At 37.4% G+C, this 18,822-nt stretch overlaps 3 protein-coding genes across 3 annotated transcripts; 1 reads left to right on the top strand and 2 right to left on the bottom strand.

The window, feature by feature from the left end:
* Positions 1 to 689: 689 nt before the first annotated feature.
* LOC109175799 (cytochrome P450 CYP82D47-like) lies at positions 690 to 2,415 on the bottom strand. Its single transcript, XM_019325157.1, has 2 exons — positions 1,471 to 2,415; positions 690 to 1,388 (listed from the first exon to the last, which is right to left on the bottom strand). Exons 1-2 carry the CDS (start codon positions 2,341 to 2,343, stop codon positions 765 to 767), a joined length of 1,497 nt encoding a protein of 498 aa, XP_019180702.1. The 5' UTR covers positions 2,344 to 2,415; the 3' UTR covers positions 690 to 764.
* Positions 2,416 to 9,627: 7,212 nt separating this feature from the next.
* On the top strand, positions 9,628 to 11,132 carry LOC109175800 (cytochrome P450 82A4-like). The gene is made up of 2 exons (XM_019325158.1): positions 9,628 to 10,396; positions 10,472 to 11,132. Exons 1-2 carry the CDS (start codon positions 9,908 to 9,910, stop codon positions 11,096 to 11,098), a joined length of 1,116 nt encoding a protein of 371 aa, XP_019180703.1. The 5' UTR covers positions 9,628 to 9,907; the 3' UTR covers positions 11,099 to 11,132.
* A 3,452-nt stretch (positions 11,133 to 14,584) lies between these two features.
* On the bottom strand, positions 14,585 to 16,455 carry LOC109175797 (cytochrome P450 CYP82D47-like). The gene is made up of 2 exons (XM_019325154.1): positions 15,418 to 16,455; positions 14,585 to 15,331 (listed from the first exon to the last, which is right to left on the bottom strand). Exons 1-2 carry the CDS (start codon positions 16,423 to 16,425, stop codon positions 14,708 to 14,710), a joined length of 1,632 nt encoding a protein of 543 aa, XP_019180699.1. The 5' UTR covers positions 16,426 to 16,455; the 3' UTR covers positions 14,585 to 14,707.
* Between the last annotated feature and the right edge of the window lie 2,367 nt (positions 16,456 to 18,822).

The raw sequence follows: 18,822 nt of genomic DNA, 5'->3' as shown, positions 1-18,822 counted from the left end.
GATGAGAACTCGCCAAAGAAACGAGAGGGATACACTCGCCAAAGAGACGAGAGAAAACAAACTAGTCAAAGGAACAAAATGGATATCGTAGAATCAAAATAAAACAAAATAAATGGAAAATGTGATAAAAAAAACTTGTCAGATCTGGAGAGTCGGAGAAAATCTGAGATCTAACGCTTATTCCTAAAACAACCAGATGATGGAGTCTACTAATGGCACCGCCGACTCAACCCTCCATTAGAGCGCCAGTCGATACTTTGTAATATTGATCAGTACACTTAAAGTTTAAAATATTTATTAAATTACCACATTATTTTTCCTGTTACTTTAGAATTATTGATCTTCTCAAATCAACTATTAGAATGAGTTCTCAATCAGATTTCTCTTAAGCAAAATACCGGAATAATGTATAACTATCAATACCACAACATACTTTCTATACTTCAAATGGCTTCCTAAGTAAGATCAATCCATTAATTAACTCAATTTTCCTAAAGCCTTTGTTCAGATAGAAGTGTATACTACTACACATTGTTTCATTTTATTATCATTCATAGAAGTGCAAAAGCAGTTTATCTGCTCAGAACACATAACCAGCCATTCAGAAAGTAAAAAAGATACTCATTTTATATAATACTTCTGTACAATACAAGTATATATTTATAAAACACACATTATATTATTAGAAATTTAAACAAGGGAATTGATCTCTCTGATTCATTATTTGTTTAACAACTCAATATTTCTTATTTCTTCTGAGTTAATTAACCATATAAATCTGAAGTCAAGCGTGGTATTAGGAGGGCATGGAGTGGTGTGGCTTTGGGACTACTTATTCCTATGCTTCCGGTCATATCAATTGGCTCCATTGATGATCGTTTCATATCAAAGCTTTGAATTAGACTAGCAAGTGTCAAATGCACAATCTGTAAAGCCAAAGGCATACCCGGGCACATTCTTCGGCCACTGCCAAACGGAATCAGCTCGAAATGATTACCCTTAACATCAATGTCCTTGTAACTGGTCAAGAACCTCTCAGGCTTAAATTCATTAGGATCTGTCCACACCTTTGGATCTCGATGAATCTTTGCAAGGTTTGATATTATACGAGTGCCCTTTTGAATGTGGTAGCCGTTAATGGTGCAATCTTCCATGGCCTCATGGGGTACAGAGAGCGGGACCGCTGGATGTAAACGAAATGCTTCTTTCACCACAGCTTGGACGTAAATCAACTTATTTATGTCAGATTCCTCAACGCACCTTTCTTTTCCCACGTGAATGTCTAGTTCATCTTGAATCCTCCTCAACACGTTATAGTTGTTTAGTATTAAGGAGAGAGCCCATGTCAGTGTTATGCTAGTGGTATCGGTGGCTGCTACAAATAAGTTCTATCCATCGAATACAAATAAAAATTAGTATTTTCAACGAATTAAATGCACTAGTACAGAACAGCTGATCCGTTATACGTACCAAGCAGGTAGATTTGATAACCACATCAATATCAAATCCAAGAGGATGAGTTTGATTGGATTGAGCATCAAATAGGGAAAGCATGACATCCATAAAGTCTTCTTCTTCTTTAGATTTCAAATTTCTTTTTGTTCTATGCTCCTTAAGCCACCTATCTGCAGCACAATCCATTTCCTCAGCAGTCTTCCTCATAGCCTTCTCATACCCTCCCATGTCCATCCATCTCAGCCAGGGAATAAAATCTGACACCGGCATCTCTCCAAACAGCTCAAACAGTCTCCTAATGGACTTCAACAGTTGGCTTTCTTCTCCCATATCTTCCTCCCCGAAAAGCATGGCTATGGAGAGGTTCATGATCAACCGAGAAAACCATTGCCTCATCTCCATTTCCACCGCCCCAGAAGTTGGGTCCTTGTTGTGTGACCAGTGATCAAAGGTACGTTTGATGGCTTTTCTTACATGGGATTCCCTCACCTTCCTTAACATCTCGATTCTACGATTAGACAGGAGCTCAAGCATGACGGTCTTTCTGATTTCTCGCCAGTACTCCCCGTATGGAGCAATCCCGAACATGGAGTAGTTGTAGCCCATGATTTCAGAGGCCAGTAATTTGGGGCGAGTTGCGAGCTCCTTGTCTTTGGCCGTGAAGCATTCCTTGGCTATTTTCGAGTCGCTCACCACCAGGACTGGTACTGAGCCGAGTCTCATGCGAAAAATAGGGCCGTATTTATCCGCCATGGATGCCAAGATTAGGTGAGTGGGTGCCTTCTTCCGACCAACGAGCAGATGGAGATGGCCGATTATGGGCCATGCCCCTGGGACCTCCGGCGCTAGCCTTTTGTGCTTTTTGGGTGCAAGAAATAGCTTGCACATAAAGAAGACAAGCACAAATGTGCATGCTAAAGTAGGAATGATAAAAGTGTTGCATAGTGGGAAAGGGAATTCCATGCCTTAATTTGGATACAAAATGATGAACAAACTAAGCGAGCTATATATATATATATATATATATATATATATATATATATATATATATATGAGCAAAACCAATATATTTTGGTCTACATGCTTAATTATTATCAGTTTTTATCTATGACTATTGTTTTCTTGTTAAAATTAATCATGCCGGTCACCCTTCTAGTTAAATTAAAATAGGGCAGAATGTGTAATTTGTAAGGGTATTTTTGTCTATTCATATATTAATGGAATTGGCATATTATACATGAATAGACAAAATAACCCTTACAAATTACACAATCCGGCATGTTTTAGCGGGAGGAGTGACTGTATTGATCAATTTTGACACGAAAACAATAGCTGTGGATGAAAATTGATATAGTAATTAAACATGTGAACTAAAACTGTCATTTTACTAATACTCGTGGTACCGAAATTGATATTTGCTCATATATAGATTCCGGATCTATCATATGAGAACACTTCCGTAGGTGTGAACGTGTGAATAAGCATGAGTGCACACAATCTACTCCCAGACATCCCTGGATGACAGTGGAGACCCTGGAGTATATTGTGTGCACTCATGTAGTAATTTGTGCACACTTATGTTTGTTCACATGTCCTCATCACCTAGGAAGTGTTCTCATTAGAACACAAGCATATATATATATATATATATATATATATATATATATATATATATATATATATATATATATATATATATATATATATGTTTAAGTTCCAGTGTGAGTGAAAGTTTCCCGTGTGGTTGTGCGGGTGATTAATGTGCGTGAGTTTTGTACTTAATGTGCGTGAGTATTGTGCTTAAGATGCGTGAGGTTTGTGCTTAATGTGCGTGAGTCTTGTGCCTAATGTGCGTGAGTTTTGTGCTTAATGTGCGTGAGTGCGTACTTAATGTGAGTTGTTGTTGAAACTTTAAAGTGCATGAGTTTTGTGCTTAATGTTTGTGCTTAAAGTGCATGAGTTTTGTACATGTGCGTGAGTGTGTACTTAATGTGAATTGTTGTTAAAACTTAAGGTGTGACGTTTCTTTTTGTGCTTAAGGTGCGTGAGTTTTGTGCTTAAGGTGCGTGAGGGTTGTGCTTAAGATGCGTGACTTTTGTGTTTAAAGTGCGTGACTTTTGTGCTTAAAGTGTGTGAGTTTGTGTTATGAATGTATTTTATTTGTGTGTTTATTGTGCGTGTGTTGTGTACTTAAAGTGCACCAGTGTAATGCTTAATGTGCGTTCACCCGCACCTGATCCCTTCCCTATATATATATATATATATATATATATATATATATATATATATATATATATATATATATATATATATATATATATATATATATATATATATATATATATATATATATATATATATATATATATAGGAAGGTTCAAGTGCGGCGGTGCTGTTAGGTGCGGTCAATTGTAGGCCATTAGATTAGATAAATCTAATGAATCACATTCGTCAGGGCTTCTCCGATATTTTCGCGCACGTTCTCACTCTACGCGAACTGCAAGGCTAAAGTCGTCACTGGGCACCAGAAGAGGGAAAATCATAGTGTTGTGTGTTTTATGTTCGTTATTGGTGCATTATTAACCTTACTCGGGTGTATTTGTGGATTCGTGTTGGTGCCTTCCTGTGCGGTCAATGTGACCGCACTAATAGTTATACAAATATACATCATCCATGTTAGAAAATGCACACAAAAAAAACATGCACAAATTCGGTACGCATCACCAGGACACACTATTAAGTATGTATAAAAGCACCACACAGTGTTCGGACATACACCATTGGGGTGGTGAGTTATATGGTATATTTTTAGGGTGTGTTATGTGTTATTTTGGTGTATTTGTGTATTTCATTGTTGTGCTTTTTCTAACACTATTAGTGTCTTTTGTTAATACTGTTGGTGTATTTTGTTAACACTGTTGGTGTATTCTGTTAAACGATCGATATAAATGATCACTATAATTACCATAATACCCCCACTTACCAAGATGCGCTTAAATCTTCAAATCTTCAAATCTTCAGAAATTAGTCGCGATCATCAGATTAAGCAAAATGGACGATGCTGATATGACCTCACCGCCGCACCTAAGGACCCTGCCGCATATGAGTCTTATTATATATATATATATATATATATATATATATATATATATATATATATATATATATATGATTTGTATCAAATAAGAACATTGTCGTAAAAGAGAACTAAGCTAAGAACCATTTTAAGCTGATGATCTGAAAAGATCTAACAACTTTAAAGTAAAGGAGAGGAAAAATGTAATGTTATTTTTGTAAATAACTCAAACTTTGAGTGCAAGACTGCAAGTAGCAACACCATAGAACACATCCCATATCCCATATAAAGTACATCTAACCACAATATAATAGAGTACATCAAACTATATCATTAGTTGTACCAAAAGTGAAAGTTCATTGCACCGAGTGTTCACATCTTTGTACTATTTAAGAGTTCAATATTAATGGCTTAACTTTGGATTTAGTCTTTTGTTATAGTTTTTATGAATTTTAACAAATGTACTCTGTAATTTTACTTTTTGAATACTAGAGTTCAATATTAATGGCTTAACTTTGGATTTAGTCTTTTGTTATAGTTTTTATGAATTTTAACAAATGTACTCTGTAATTTTATTTTTTGAATACTATTGAATTTATTACAAGTTAGTATCTTTTTTTTTTTGAATGCTTATTACAAGTTAGTATCTGTTTTATAATTTTTCTAATTATTATAATTTATAGAGTCAATGTCCCATTATTAGAGTTTATTCTGTAATTTTACTTAGTTGCACTATATAATATTAAAAATTACACTTTAAAGTTTGAATTATTTATAGAAATATGACGAAATAAATGAATAATTTTGACTAGTTCCTAATCTTTTCATGTGGAGTGGTTCTCCGTGAGCCTGTATACATATCCCGTAAAAGAAAAAGGTGGAATGATCTTATCTGGGTCAATTTGAATTGATCAACTACTAAAAAATAGGGAGAAAATAAAAAATATACATATACAATGACATTTTGTTAAATTATTATGAACTTTTGTTATACACTGAGACAAGCTTGAGATCAGTAGTGCATCTGTTAATAAAGTGCATTGATATATTATAGTGTAACAAGTTTGAGTGTATTAGAAGTTTAGGACATTGTATTCTAAACACACTAGATTGAATTTATTCTCTCTCCATTTCTTATATTATGAAGAGTATTACCTTGTTCAGCCTTTTGGAAGAAGAGTATTATTTTTATATTGGGAAGAAAAAGTATTGCCATTATAATTCTTATCATGATTAGGATTCTTTGTATCATTATAAAAATACATCTCTTTACTGTCTACTTTCAATCATCATGGATATTGATCAATAATAATATCATTTAATTTCCAGAACTATTGTTCTATTCTCATCGAGTGCACTATTGATAGATGTTAAATGCGCTATCAATTATTGATCAATTCACTATCAAATTTATTACATACATCATAAGCAGTGTGGCGAAAGTCGGTCTAGACGCTCGTTTAGGAGCTAGGAATCCCTAGACTGTGGCGATTTCTCCCCTAGACCCCGCCTAGGCGCTCGCCTAGCGCCTAACTTGGCCGACTCGACTGCCTAGGCAGCCGCCTAATGCCTAACTCGGCCGAGTTGACTCGTCCATTTCGGTCAAGTTAGCCGAGTTAACCCGATCGACTCGGCCTTGCAAATTTTTTTCATTATATATATATATTAGTTCACCGTCCGACTACTGTCTAGCGCCTAGTACAACCATGATCATAAGTTTGTAATAATTACACAAATATTAGTGACAATTCTTTATTCAAATTTTCAGTTATGTACGTCAGATTATTTCAAATAAATGATTGAGATAAATCTACATTTTTATGAGAAGATAACTTTATTTCATATAACAAGTGAGGTGCGGATAGTACGTGTCATATGGTGACGTTGGTGAAAAATAGATAAAAAGATTTCTAAAAAGGAAAGTCCAGCCTGCAGATAAACGACGCTACCCGAGAACAAACACGAAGATAAACATCAATATATTATCTGAAGCCAAAAATAATGACAAAATCCAGGAACTTTCTGGTGGTAGACTGGTAGTCCTCATCAAGCTAGAAAAATCTATTCTATCCTGCTAAACATTACAACTCATCATCACACACTTCTATACCATTGCAATTCTCCACGAAGTGATCACCATCTTGCTTTCAAGCTACCTTATAATAATAATAATAATAATAATAATAATAATAATAATAATAGATGGTTTTATCAGAACCGGGTCCACCCTAAACGGGGTATAGAGAATATAAAACGGGGTTATGAAAATAGTAATATTATTGCTTAGGACGTGATGCTCAAAAGAAAATGTACAAAACTCAAAATACTGGGCCAAATAATAAATAAATAAATAATTGAAGAACTAATGAACAAATGGAATAAAATAACATAAATATGTTACCACCATAACTCAAACCCAAGCACACCAACAGGGAGGAAAAGACCCAAACCACCTGCTCAAAGAGGAAATCATGCATGCCTTGAGTGATACCCTTACATGGACCAGACCCCTCCCCCCTCCCCCCTTTATACTGTTAGAGGATTCCCCTGCACCCTCCACGTGTACGGCATCCAGGAGGTGTCAACTCCAGCCAGACACGCCTCTCATGTAGTCATGTCCTTCAATCGCCTCGACCACCTTATGCAGCTTACACCTGTCACATGCCCGAATTTACCACGAACAACCCGAAGAGCACCATGAGAGATACGCGGGCGACGCGCCAAAGGGGCGCGCACCATCGCGCCCCACGCCTTGCCAGGCGCGCGTCCCGCGTCCCCAGGCCGCCTGGGTGGCGGCGCGACCAGCCGCCACCCCGGGCGACTGGGCACGCCACCGGGGCGCCTCGGCCCCCAGCGGTCGATCGGCGCCCCCCCTTTTCCACTTCGCACTGCTTGGTCTTCCACCTTGCACCCTTCGCCCCTCGGACCTGGCTTGCCCCACCTTGTCCCCCACCTTCATTTCCTAGCCCAATAAGACTTGGGCCAGCTTCTTTCCTTCAACACCCTTACCTGGGCCATGATTTGTCCAATAAAATGGGTCCCTCTGGTCCCATGTCCCCATCATACGTCCCACACTTTCTTTAGTTGTCTTGGACGAGAAAATAAAGTATAGACACTCCCGACCTTCTACACACCTTGACGCTCTCGACTCATGGTCTGAAAGTTCTTCATCTCTTCTGGGCAGCTCGGTGCTCGATTTCTACAGCGTCTCACACATGCTACTCGTTAGGATGACCCAGTTCTCGCACGTGCCCTATAAGAAAAAGACAAAGATACTCGCCAGCCTCCCCTCGTGCAAGCTCATTGAGACGCTATACCTCGAGGGGTAACTTAGCGGTTCACCAAGGAGCGGAATATATCGGCCGCTACGAAGCAGGATAAGATACGTCGACCGCGTTGACCGATGAGAAGCGGGATATGTACATGTGGACCGTTGAGAAGCGGGATAGATAATAAGTCGACCGCTGCAGATGTGGGGTATATACATGTCGACCGCTGCAAGAGCGAGATAAATACATGTCGATCGTTGAGGAGCGGGATAGATAATAAGTCAGCCACTGCAGAAGCGGGATAGATAATATAAGTCGACCGCCGCAGGAGCGGGATAGATACATGTCGACCATTACAGGAGCGAGATAGATAATAAGTTGACCACTGCAAGGCCGAGTGGAGATGTGTACACCCCGGATTTAGGGATAGTGTCCCGTTAGTCTGGGTGTATTCGTACGTAGACTGCATGTTACTTCATGCGAGTACTACACACGTTTTAGTTTTTTTTTTAGACTTGTAGGGACTGATTCAGACTTGAAGTACGTGAACATATTTTTGTTTGTTTTTTTTTTTTTTTTTTTGAATTCCAAAAATGATCAGTGATAGAGTAAATTCATTTGGTGTATTTTGTATGTATATAATGTGTATGGAAAATGTATGAAGAATAGGGAGAACTCAGAGAAGATGACAGAACTCGGCTTAAGAGCCATTTTTATTTCATCTTGTAGAGAGAGAGAGAGAGAATAGAGAAGAGAAGGCGTAGAAGTGCCCCAAAAAAAAGGTCCCCTTTATTTGCTTGTGGCGTGAATGGCCCTTGTATAGATTCAAATATTGACTATTTGACTTTGACCCGAGCACATGACTTGATTATTGAACAAGAGCATGTAACGTATAAGAAGTTCATAAATATTCTCTATCAATCAGAAACATCTTTATCATTCATTAATCTTATAATTTCAATCATTTAGGTTTATCTCACTGGTTCAATTGATTATATTTAGAAGAAGAAATTAAAGTTTGAACCTCGGGTAGTGTTGAGATTATTTTCAAAGTGAGCAGACCCTTTATTCACACCGACATTTGGACCTGTCTGCTGAACCATTGAGTCACCGTGATTTATATCATTCGAAATACTCCGTCAGGCTGAATATTTGGGTCCTTGGGGTTAGAAATTCGAGAGAAAATAATAATTAATTTAAAAAATGTCAATGAATTGAATGGTGGGCATTTATGACTTGAATTTATTGCAGAGTGAAGAAGTGTGTGGAAAGCCTTGATGAGCTGAAGGTGGCTAATGCTCAAGTGAAGCAGGTGGTTGTCACCACCGCCAAGTAGAAGTTTTTGGACTTAGTCTACGTGAACATACTTTAGTACGGAGTGTACTTTTATTTTATACTTTCAATTTTTAATTTCACACAAAATTTTAGTGAAGACATTTGTATTGAAATAATATAAAAAAAATAGTTTATCATAATTATCAAATCAGAAAGTAAAATTTAGGGAGTAACTCTTTGAATACTTTGTTTTTTTCATTCAGCCGTCTTATTCAACAGTTGAAACTTGCTACATACTTGCGATATTTTGTTTATAAATCGGGAGAAGATGTTCATATTTTGTGTATCCAACCAAAGCCATGGAACTCCTTTCCCTACTATACAACAATAATATTGTCATCCCTACTTTAGCTTGCACCTTGGTGCTTCTCTTCTTTATGTGCAAGCTATTTGTTGCACCCAAAAAACACAAAAGGCTAGCGCCGCCGGAGGTCCCAGGGGCATGGCCCATAATCGGCCATCTCCATCTGCTCGCCGGTGGGAAGAAGACGCCAATTCACCAGATCTTGGCATCCATGGCGGATAAACACGGCCCTATTTTCCGAATCAGACTCGGCTCCCAACCAGTCGTGGTGGTGAGCGATTCCATAGTTGCTAAGGAATGCTTCACGGCAAAGGACAAGGAGCTGGCAACTCGCCCCAAATTCATGGCGTCTGAAATCATGGGCTACAACTACTCCATGTTTGCGATTGCTCCATACGGGGAGTACTGGGATGGCGTGAAATCAGAAAGATAGTCTTGCTGGAGCTGCTGTCTAATCGTAGAATCGAGATGTTAAGGAAGGTGAGGGAATCCCACGTAAGAAAAGCCATCAAACGTACCTTTGATCACTGGTCACACAACAAGGATCCAACTTCTGGGGCGGTGGTAGTGGAGATGAGGGAATGGTTTTCGAGGTTGATCATGAACCTCTCCATAGCTATGCTTTTTGGGGAGGAAGAAGTGGCAGAAGAAACCCAACTCTTGAAGTCCATTGGGAGACTGTTTGAGCTGTTTGGAGAGATGTTGGTGTCAGATTTTATTCCCTGGCTGAGATGGATGGACAGAGGGTACGAGAAGGCTATGAGGAAGACTGCTGAGGAAATAGATTGCGCTGCAGATAGGTGGATTGAGGAGCACAGAAGAAAAAGAAATCAATTGAAATCTAAAGAAGAAGAAGACTTTATGGATGCCATGCTTTCTCTATTTGATGATCCATCCAACCAAACTCATCATCCTCTTGGACTTGATAATGATGTCATTATCAAATCTACTTGCTTGGTATGCATAAACATTTTCTTTTAATCTTTTTGTCATTGTGTTGAAAAAGTACTAATTATATGCTTGAATTGATAGAACTTGCTTGTAGCTGCCACTGACACAACTAGCGCAACATTGACATGGGCTCTCTCCTTAATACTGAACAATTATGATGTGTTGAGGATGATCCAAGATGAGCTAGACACCAAGATTGGAAAACATAGTGCCATTATTGATGAATCTGACGTAAATCAATTGATTTACCTCCAAGCTGTCGTGAAAGAAACATTGCGTTTATATCCACCAGGTCCACTCGCTCTACCCCATGAGGCTATAGAAGACTGCACTATTAATGGCTACCACGTTCAGAAAGGCACTCGTGTAATACCAAACCTTGCAAAGATTCATCGCGATCCAAAAGTATGGGTAAATCCTAATGAATTTAGGTCAGAGAGATTCTTGACTACTCACAAAGACATTGATGTCAAGGGCAATCATTTTGAGATAATTCCATTTGGTAGTGGTAGAAGAATGTGCCCTGGTATAACTCTGGGTTTACAGATGGTGCATTTGATACTTGCTTGCTTGATTCAAAGCTTTGACATGCAAAGACCATCAATAGAGCCAATTGATATGGCACAAAGCCCAGGATTAACTAGCCCCAAGGCCACTCCACTCCATGTTCTCCTAATACCACGCTTGGCTTCAGATTTGTATGGTTAATTAATGAATATATAAGAGAGATTAATTCTATTATATATATATATATATATATATATATATATATATATATATATCTTTAATTTATAATGTCTTTTTGTAAAATTATTGTTGTATTAATAAAAGTTTTGAATATTTCTCACTTTTAGCCTTATGATTTTATTGGCATTTTCAACTTTGATTCTTGAATTTTCAAATGAAGCAATTTCAATTCGGTACATGACTTTCATTCTTTAGCAAATTTAACCATATATTCTTGCAATATATCCAACAAAGATATATTCTTTGTAGTAGTGATTTTTTGAATGATCTATAGTAGCGATATGAACATAGTGATTTTTTGAACCTACAACCATGCAGTAATCAATGTTGGGCGTCGGCCCGTAGGTTGGCCGAGTTCAATTCAACCCCTGCTCGATTCGAGACGTGGCAATCGAGTTCAATTCAACCCCTGTTCGATTCGAGACGTGGCGATGTGGCTTATCATGGAAGGGTGTGGTTAAATGGTTAATGTTCACCCACTTATCACCAATTGATTTTAAGTATGATGCGACAACCAGATAATCAAAAAACTCTGTGGTTAAGCGTGTGCTTGACTTACAACCATCACAAGATGAGTGACCCACTGAGAAGTAAACATAGTGCAGCGCTTAGATCCAACTGGCTTGGTGTTCAAAGGTTGCGGCAGGTGCTGAGAGGGGGATTGTTGGGTGTCGGCCTGGTTGGCCGAGTTCAGCCCCTTCTCGATTCGAGATGTAAGGATGTGGCTTACCATGGAGAGATGTGTTTAAATGGTAAAATGTACTAATTGTTGTTGGCTTGGTAACAACAAGGTTACAAGTTCAATTCCCCGTAGGAGACCATTATTGGTTGTCTTGGTTTGAGTCACTCAACTATGAACAATATAAGTCGATTTACCTCATTGTAGTCTTTAATTTGCCGGCTAAGATCGATTACAAAAAAAAAGGGCGATAATAGCACATTATTAGATTTTCAGAGATAATGTTAATATTATTTATTTTAAAATTTTCAATTTTATTTATAAACTTCTTAGTTAGTTGTAACTATTATGAACACATCAGATGTTGTTATCTTAATATTAAAAATAAATAAAAACAAATATGATATATGTGCATGTACACATAGTACATAGTAATATTAGTTATAAATTCATATGTGAAGACGCTTCAATTTGAAAACCAAAGCCGTGTTAGACTTTTAGAATATCCAACCTAGCTAGCTACATACCCAAATGAGATAAGATAAGGAATGGCCTAAGTGAGCCAAAATTAGTATGCGACAAGCTAGCTAGGTGCCAACATCAACGTTCTCTATATGCCAGTATTGGTGTGCCCGAATCTTTGTGTCTTCAAACTGAAAAGGAAATCCTCAAGATTTTAATGGCCATCAACCTTGACAATAGCAAGAGAGCCGAGGTGGGATGGCTACAAAAAGACAAGCTGCATGCATCCACACTTCAAGTGGGAGGAATGGATTAATTCTACTTGCCTTAACTTAAACAAATATCTCAATACAAACCAGTTTGGTTGGCGTGAATGACTGTGCACTCTTATCCCTTGAAGAGATATCAGGAGTTCGAACCCCTCTTATATAGAAAAATCAGTTTGATCAGCACTTTGTCCCTTAATTAAGTCGAACCTGCGCGAACAGAGATTATTCTATGATACGAGTTTAGAGGGTCTTCTTACCTGCTCAGGACACCTCGTGATCTGACAAAAAAAAAAGTAGAAGAGATAAAAATCAGTAGAGTCCAACACGTAACTCTTTTGGTAGTCAAATCCCAATCTTATCTTTTGATATCTCAATAAATCTTCTCTTTTGAAAATATAATTCAACTATCAATTTTTAAAATTTCAACTTTCTTCAGAAACTTCAACACAACATCTTAGTTCAAGAAAATCCATTTCTTTTATAATTAATATCTCAACAATCCTTTTACACACACATATAGAGAAAGAAGTTAATTTCATTTTTAGTCCTAGATTTATATGTGATAATCTACTTTTAGGTATTTTTATTAGAACATTATTACTTGGTCTTAGTATTATTGTGGATGGCCATTTTTAGTTCTTCATCAATAAAACCGTTGAAATGTCGTTAAATACAAAAACATTTCAATCTTTTCTATATAAAGTATGATGAACCGCTATATATATATATATATATATATATATATATATATATATATATATATATATATATATATATATATATATATATATATATATATATATTGAATACAAAAATATTTTTGTATTTAACGATAGAGTTAATACCATCTGAGATCCTCCGAGTATAGTGATTTTGCCACGTTTAGTCCTAAACTTTCAAATTGACCATCTGTGATCCTTCGACTTTCAAATTTAACCATTAATGGTCCAAGTTAACCACCCATATATGGTCCTTCAACTATTAAATTTTAACCAACCATGATCATTTCAAGAGGACTATGACTGGTTAAATTTCTAAAGTTGAAGGACTATGGGTGGTTAACTTTGACCACAAATGGTTAAATTTGAAAGTCGGAGGACCACATATAGTTAATTTGAAAATTTAAGACTAAACGTGGCGAAACCAATATACTCGGAGGACCCCATGTGACAATTACTCTTAACGATATTTATTAAACTGTTTTATTGATAAATGACCAAAAATGACTATGCCATAATAATATTAGGACCAAAAGTGGATGTTATGATAAAAAGGGGACTGACATCTATAAATCTAGGACAAAAAAAGAATTAACTCTATATATAAATATTGACAAAGTTTTGCACAAACCCTTCAACACAAGAGCACAAGAGCATATCAAGTTCATTCTTTTCCATCTCAATTTCAAGCTTGTGCGTGGATTTTATTTTGATGCTTATCCAATAGTTTTAGTATGCCTCTGATCAATTGTGTTACTTGCTCAGTTACATCAAAATCCAAGCACTAAAAAAAGAAGACAACTTCCATGCCCCGACTTAGCTCCATGACATTTTGATGGGTGCCAAATGATCACAATGACAACGTATCTCCTATATTGATGAACATGAAAACTTTGACTTCTAGATATATTCACATGCATACCTTAGATTTGCGATCTGCTAAGTTGGAATGGGCCAGAAACGGGAAACGTAGAATCAATCATTATTGTGTGGACCATGGTTTACACAATCTGTATGGACTATATTTGTATACTATAAAATAATGTACATTCAATACAAAAATAACGTACTTTTAGTATATTAAAAATGTACATTGTATTCATGGGATATACATTATTTGTGTACTGAGTGTACATTATATTGTATAATGTACATTCAATATATTAAAAATATATTTTTTGTTTTGGTCCACACAACACTGTGTGGCCGAATAATTTGCCACGAAGCAATGGACTAGAAAGGGGAAACGAAGAAAAGACGAAGGGGAGAGAAATGAAGAAGAAGAACCAAGAAATAAGAAACGGAAGGAGAAAGGGGAAAGGAAAAATAGAAATAATCTCTCTTATTCATGAAATATACATTTATAATATTTATAATATAAATACTCTCTTATTCATGATTTATTTAACTCAATGCTTCTTATTTCTTCTATATAAGTAAATTAACCATACAAATCTGAATCCAAGCGTGGAATTAGGTGAACATAGAGTGGTGTGGCCTTGAGACTAGTTAACCCTGGGCTTTGAGTCATATCGATTGGCTCTTTTGATGGCCTTTTCATATCAAAGCTTTGAATCAAGCTAGCAAGTGTCAAATGCACCATCTGTAAACCCAAAGTTATACCAGGGCACACTCTTCTACCACTACCAAATGGAATTATCTCAAAATGATTGCCCTTGACATCAATGTCTTTGTGAGTAGTCAAGAATCTCTCTGGCCAAAACTCATTAGGCTTTACCCACACCTTTGGATCGCGATGAATCCTTGCAAAGTTTGGTATTACACGAGTGCCTTTATGTATGTGGTAGCCGTTAATGGTGCAGTCTTGTATAGCCTCGTGGGGTACAGAGAGTGGAGCTGCTGGATGTAAACGAAATGTTTCTTTCACGACAGCTTGGATGTAAGTCAACTGATTTATGTCAGATTCCTCAATGCCCCTAGATTTTCCAATCTTCGTGTCTAGTTCTTCTTGGATATTCCTCAGCACATCATAATTGTTTAGTACTAAGGAGAGAGCCCATATCAATGTTACGCTGGTTGTATCGGTAGCAGCTAGAAGCAAGTTCTATCAAATACATATGCATATAATTAGCACTTTTCAACACATTGACAAAAAGATTTTTTTTTTAAAAAGAGCATGTTTATGCATACCAAGCAAGTAGATTTGATAATGACATCATTATCAAATCCAAGAGGATGAGTTTGGTTGGATGGATCATCAAATAGAGAAAGCATGGCATCCATAAAGTCTTCTTCTTCTTTAGATTTCAAATTTCTTTTTGTTCTATGCTCCTTAAGCCACCTATCTGCAGCACAATCCATTTCCTCAGCAGTCTTCCTCATAGCCTTCTCGTACCCTCCCAAGTCCATCCATCTCAGCCAGGGAATAAAATCTGACACCGGCAACTCTCCAAACAGCTCAAACAGTCTCCTAATGGACTTCAACAGTTGGCTTTCTTCTGCCACTTCTTCCTCCCCGAAAAGCATGGCTATGGAGAGGTTCAAGATCAACCTCGAAAACCATTGCCTCATCTCCACTACCACCGCCCCAGAAATTGGATCCTTGTTGTGTGACCAGTGATCAAAGGTACGTTTGATGGCTTTTCTTACATGGGATTCCCTCACCTTCCTTAACATCTCAATTCTACGAGTAGACAGCAGCTCCAGCAAGACTATCTTTCTGATTTCACGCCAGTACTCCCCGTATGGGGCAAGCGAAAACATGGAGTAGTTGTAACCCATGATTTCAGCTGCCATGAATTTTGGCCGCGTCGCCAGCTCCTTGTCCTTTGCCTTGAAGCACTCCTTAGCAACTATGGAATCGCTCACCACCACGACTGGTTGTGAACCGAGTCTCATTCGAAAAATAGGGCCGTATTTATCCGCCATGGCCGCCAAGATGAGGTGCGTAGGCGTCTTCTGACCAGCGAGCAGATGGAGATGGCCGATTATGGGCCATGCCCTAGGGACCTCCGGCGCTAGCCTTTTGTGTTGTGCATCATTTTTGGGTGCAAGAAATAGTTTGCACATAAAGAAGAGAATAAGCAGCAAGGTGCATGCTAAAGTAGGAGTGATTATTATATTGTCGTAAAGTAGGGAAGGGAATTCCATGGCTTTGGATACACAAAATATGAGCATCACCCCACAATTTATAAACATATATAAAACATCACAAGTAGTCAACTAGCAACTAGCAACTAGCAAGGTGCAAGAATGATCTGTTTTTAATACTAAGGGTCCGTTTGAAAAGCAAGAAAATGACTTCTGGAAAATGACTTCTGAAAAATGAGTCATTTTCCAGAAGTCATTTTCCTTTCCTGTGTTTGGCTGCACAATGGAAAACTGTCTTTTGGTGTTTGGTTCATTTTACAGAAAATGATGGAAAACTGTCTTTTGATGTTTGACTCATTTTCCAGAAACTGAACAGAATGGCATACTTAAACATTTTAATTATTATATACCGAAAAATATATTTTTATTTTTGTTTGTAGAATATAACAATTTTTTATTACAAATTCTATGCAACATAAATTTTGATTTATTTAATTCTAATGTCATTGCTCTCTATCTTTCTAGTACTAAAACTATTGTCACAATATGACAATTTGAAATCACAATTACATGTTAGAAACAACATAAATGCATAAATAGTCAAGTCTTTGAAAATTAAAGTCCACAAAGTGTTAGGATCCAATATAACAAGTACTAAGATCCAACATAACCAACCAACTACAAAACATACATAAAAATAAGTCTTAAAGATTACAATCCAAGTCTTAACATGCATGTTAACCAACAAAAAAGACATACATAATTTAATCCGTAGAAGAAATAAATTTCTCAATCCATTTCCTCTTCAAACTTGCATTCTTCGCATTGAAAATTCGCGCCTGAACCCATAGCTAGTATAGCACTTGTTGCACCCATAACAGTTGCACGCACATGATTTCTATCCATCTATACAATCAAAATAATATGACAACAAATAACAACAATTAAAACTAACACATAACCACAAATTAAGCAAAGCATTTTATTATATAATCAGTAAAAAAAAAATAGCAGCAACAAGTTCACTGGTTTGGCATAAAAAATCAAAAAAAAAAAAAATTGCATCTGGTTTCCGATGCGAAACCAGTGAGTCTGGTTTTCCGCATCGGAAACCAGATCTAGTTTCCGATGCGGAAAACCAGAGTCACTGGTTTCTGACTGCATTGGATTCCGCAACGGAAACCAGTGACTGCACTGGTTTCCGATTGGAAACCAATGACTGGTTTTCCGCATCGGAAACCAGATCTGGTTTCCGATGCGGAAAACCAGACTCACTGGTTTTCGCATCGGAAACCAGTCAGAGCCACTGGTTTCCCCAGCCGAAAACCAGTTTGGTTTCTGGCTGGGGAAACCAGTGAAGAAGCCATAACATTTGGAGAAAAAAAAATCAAAAAGGAAAAATGATATACCTTGTAGCTTTTCTAGTGTTGGTGAAGCTTTTGTGGTTTTGGATTGTTGGAGGAGAAGTGTTGGTAGTTCTCTGTTGAATGTTGAAGGAGGAGGTGAAGTGGGAGAAGAAGCAGTGAAGGCTTGAGTGTGTGTTGATTGGAAGATGGAAAATGACTTCCCCCAAAAAAAAGGGGAAGTCATTTTCCAGATTTTAGCCCTCATTTTCCATTGACTAGCTAGCATTTTTCTTTGACCATTTCATTTTCAGCCTTCCCAAACACCAAAACCCGGTCATTTTCCGGGTTTCCAAACAGACCCTAATATAATAATATTCTAGACTTATCCCCACTTTTTATTCTATTTTTTCAAATCTGTATTTACGTAACATAATTTAATTAATATAGCTAGACAAAATATTTGACCGACTTGCATCAATCACTTATTTACCTATTTATATTTTTTTGAAAATAAAGCTATCATATATTAATGAATGAAAACAACAATAGAGTCAGGATGGACAGAGTCCCAGTACAACGAGCTAGCCTGAGCAAAAGCTGCTGTAGTCAGAGTATGAGCATGTGTATTTAAAGCTCTAGAAACTAAGTTAATAGTGCAATGAGAAAAAGTAGACATTGTCACCCTACATTGGTCTAAAGGTATCCCAACGTAAGACCAAACAGATGAATTAAAAGATAACAAACTACTACGTAACTCAAAACAGTCTGTAAAGAGATCCACAGACAGAACACCTCAGTTTTTTAGCCACGAAAGGGCCTCCTTGCACGCCAATGTTTCCGCCATAAGAGGGGAGAAACAATCTGGTAATAGCCCGTTAACAACCACTAAGTAACCTCCATCATGTGCAAGCAACACCAGCCCAAAAGAGGCAACACCAACATCGAAGAAACACTTCGGTCGAACACCTTCCGCGACAGCAGCGACACTCGGCGATGAAGGAGGGGCGCGACAGTGCACCTGCTGCCAGTTTTGAAGAGAAGCGACCGCCTATCTCTGTGACACCCCGAAAATTTAAATCTCCAGACGGAATTAATTAATTCTAAGCTTGCTTTGCAATTCTCTCTTGATTCCTTAACCAATACTCGGAGAACTAGAATT

The sequence above is a fragment of the Ipomoea nil genome, unplaced genomic scaffold, assembly GCF_001879475.1.
Source record: "Ipomoea nil cultivar Tokyo-kokei standard unplaced genomic scaffold, Asagao_1.1 scaffold0688, whole genome shotgun sequence".
NCBI lineage: Eukaryota > Viridiplantae > Streptophyta > Magnoliopsida > Solanales > Convolvulaceae > Ipomoea > Ipomoea nil.
Note: the sequence above shows the minus strand (reverse complement) of the source record. Positions and strands in the feature narration are given on the sequence as shown.

Excerpts from the sequence above, each read along its gene's own strand:
- LOC109175797 (XM_019325154.1), bottom strand. The coding sequence starts at position 16,425 with ATGTTTATAAATTGTGGGGTGATGCTCATATTTTGTGTATCCAAAGCC. Across the intron at positions 15,332-15,417 it reads TTATCAAATCTACTTGCTTG|AACTTGCTTCTAGCTGCTAC; the intron begins GTATGCATAAAC and ends TGTATTTGATAG.
- LOC109175799 (XM_019325157.1), bottom strand. The coding sequence starts at position 2,343 with ATGTGCAAGCTATTTCTTGCACCCAAAAAGCACAAAAGGCTAGCGCCG. Across the intron at positions 1,389-1,470 it reads TTATCAAATCTACCTGCTTG|AACTTATTTGTAGCAGCCAC; the intron begins GTACGTATAACG and ends TTCGATGGATAG.
- LOC109175800 (XM_019325158.1), top strand. The coding sequence starts at position 9,908 with ATGTTAAGGAAGGTGAGGGAATCCCACGTAAGAAAAGCCATCAAACGT. Across the intron at positions 10,397-10,471 it reads TTATCAAATCTACTTGCTTG|AACTTGCTTGTAGCTGCCAC; the intron begins GTATGCATAAAC and ends TTGAATTGATAG.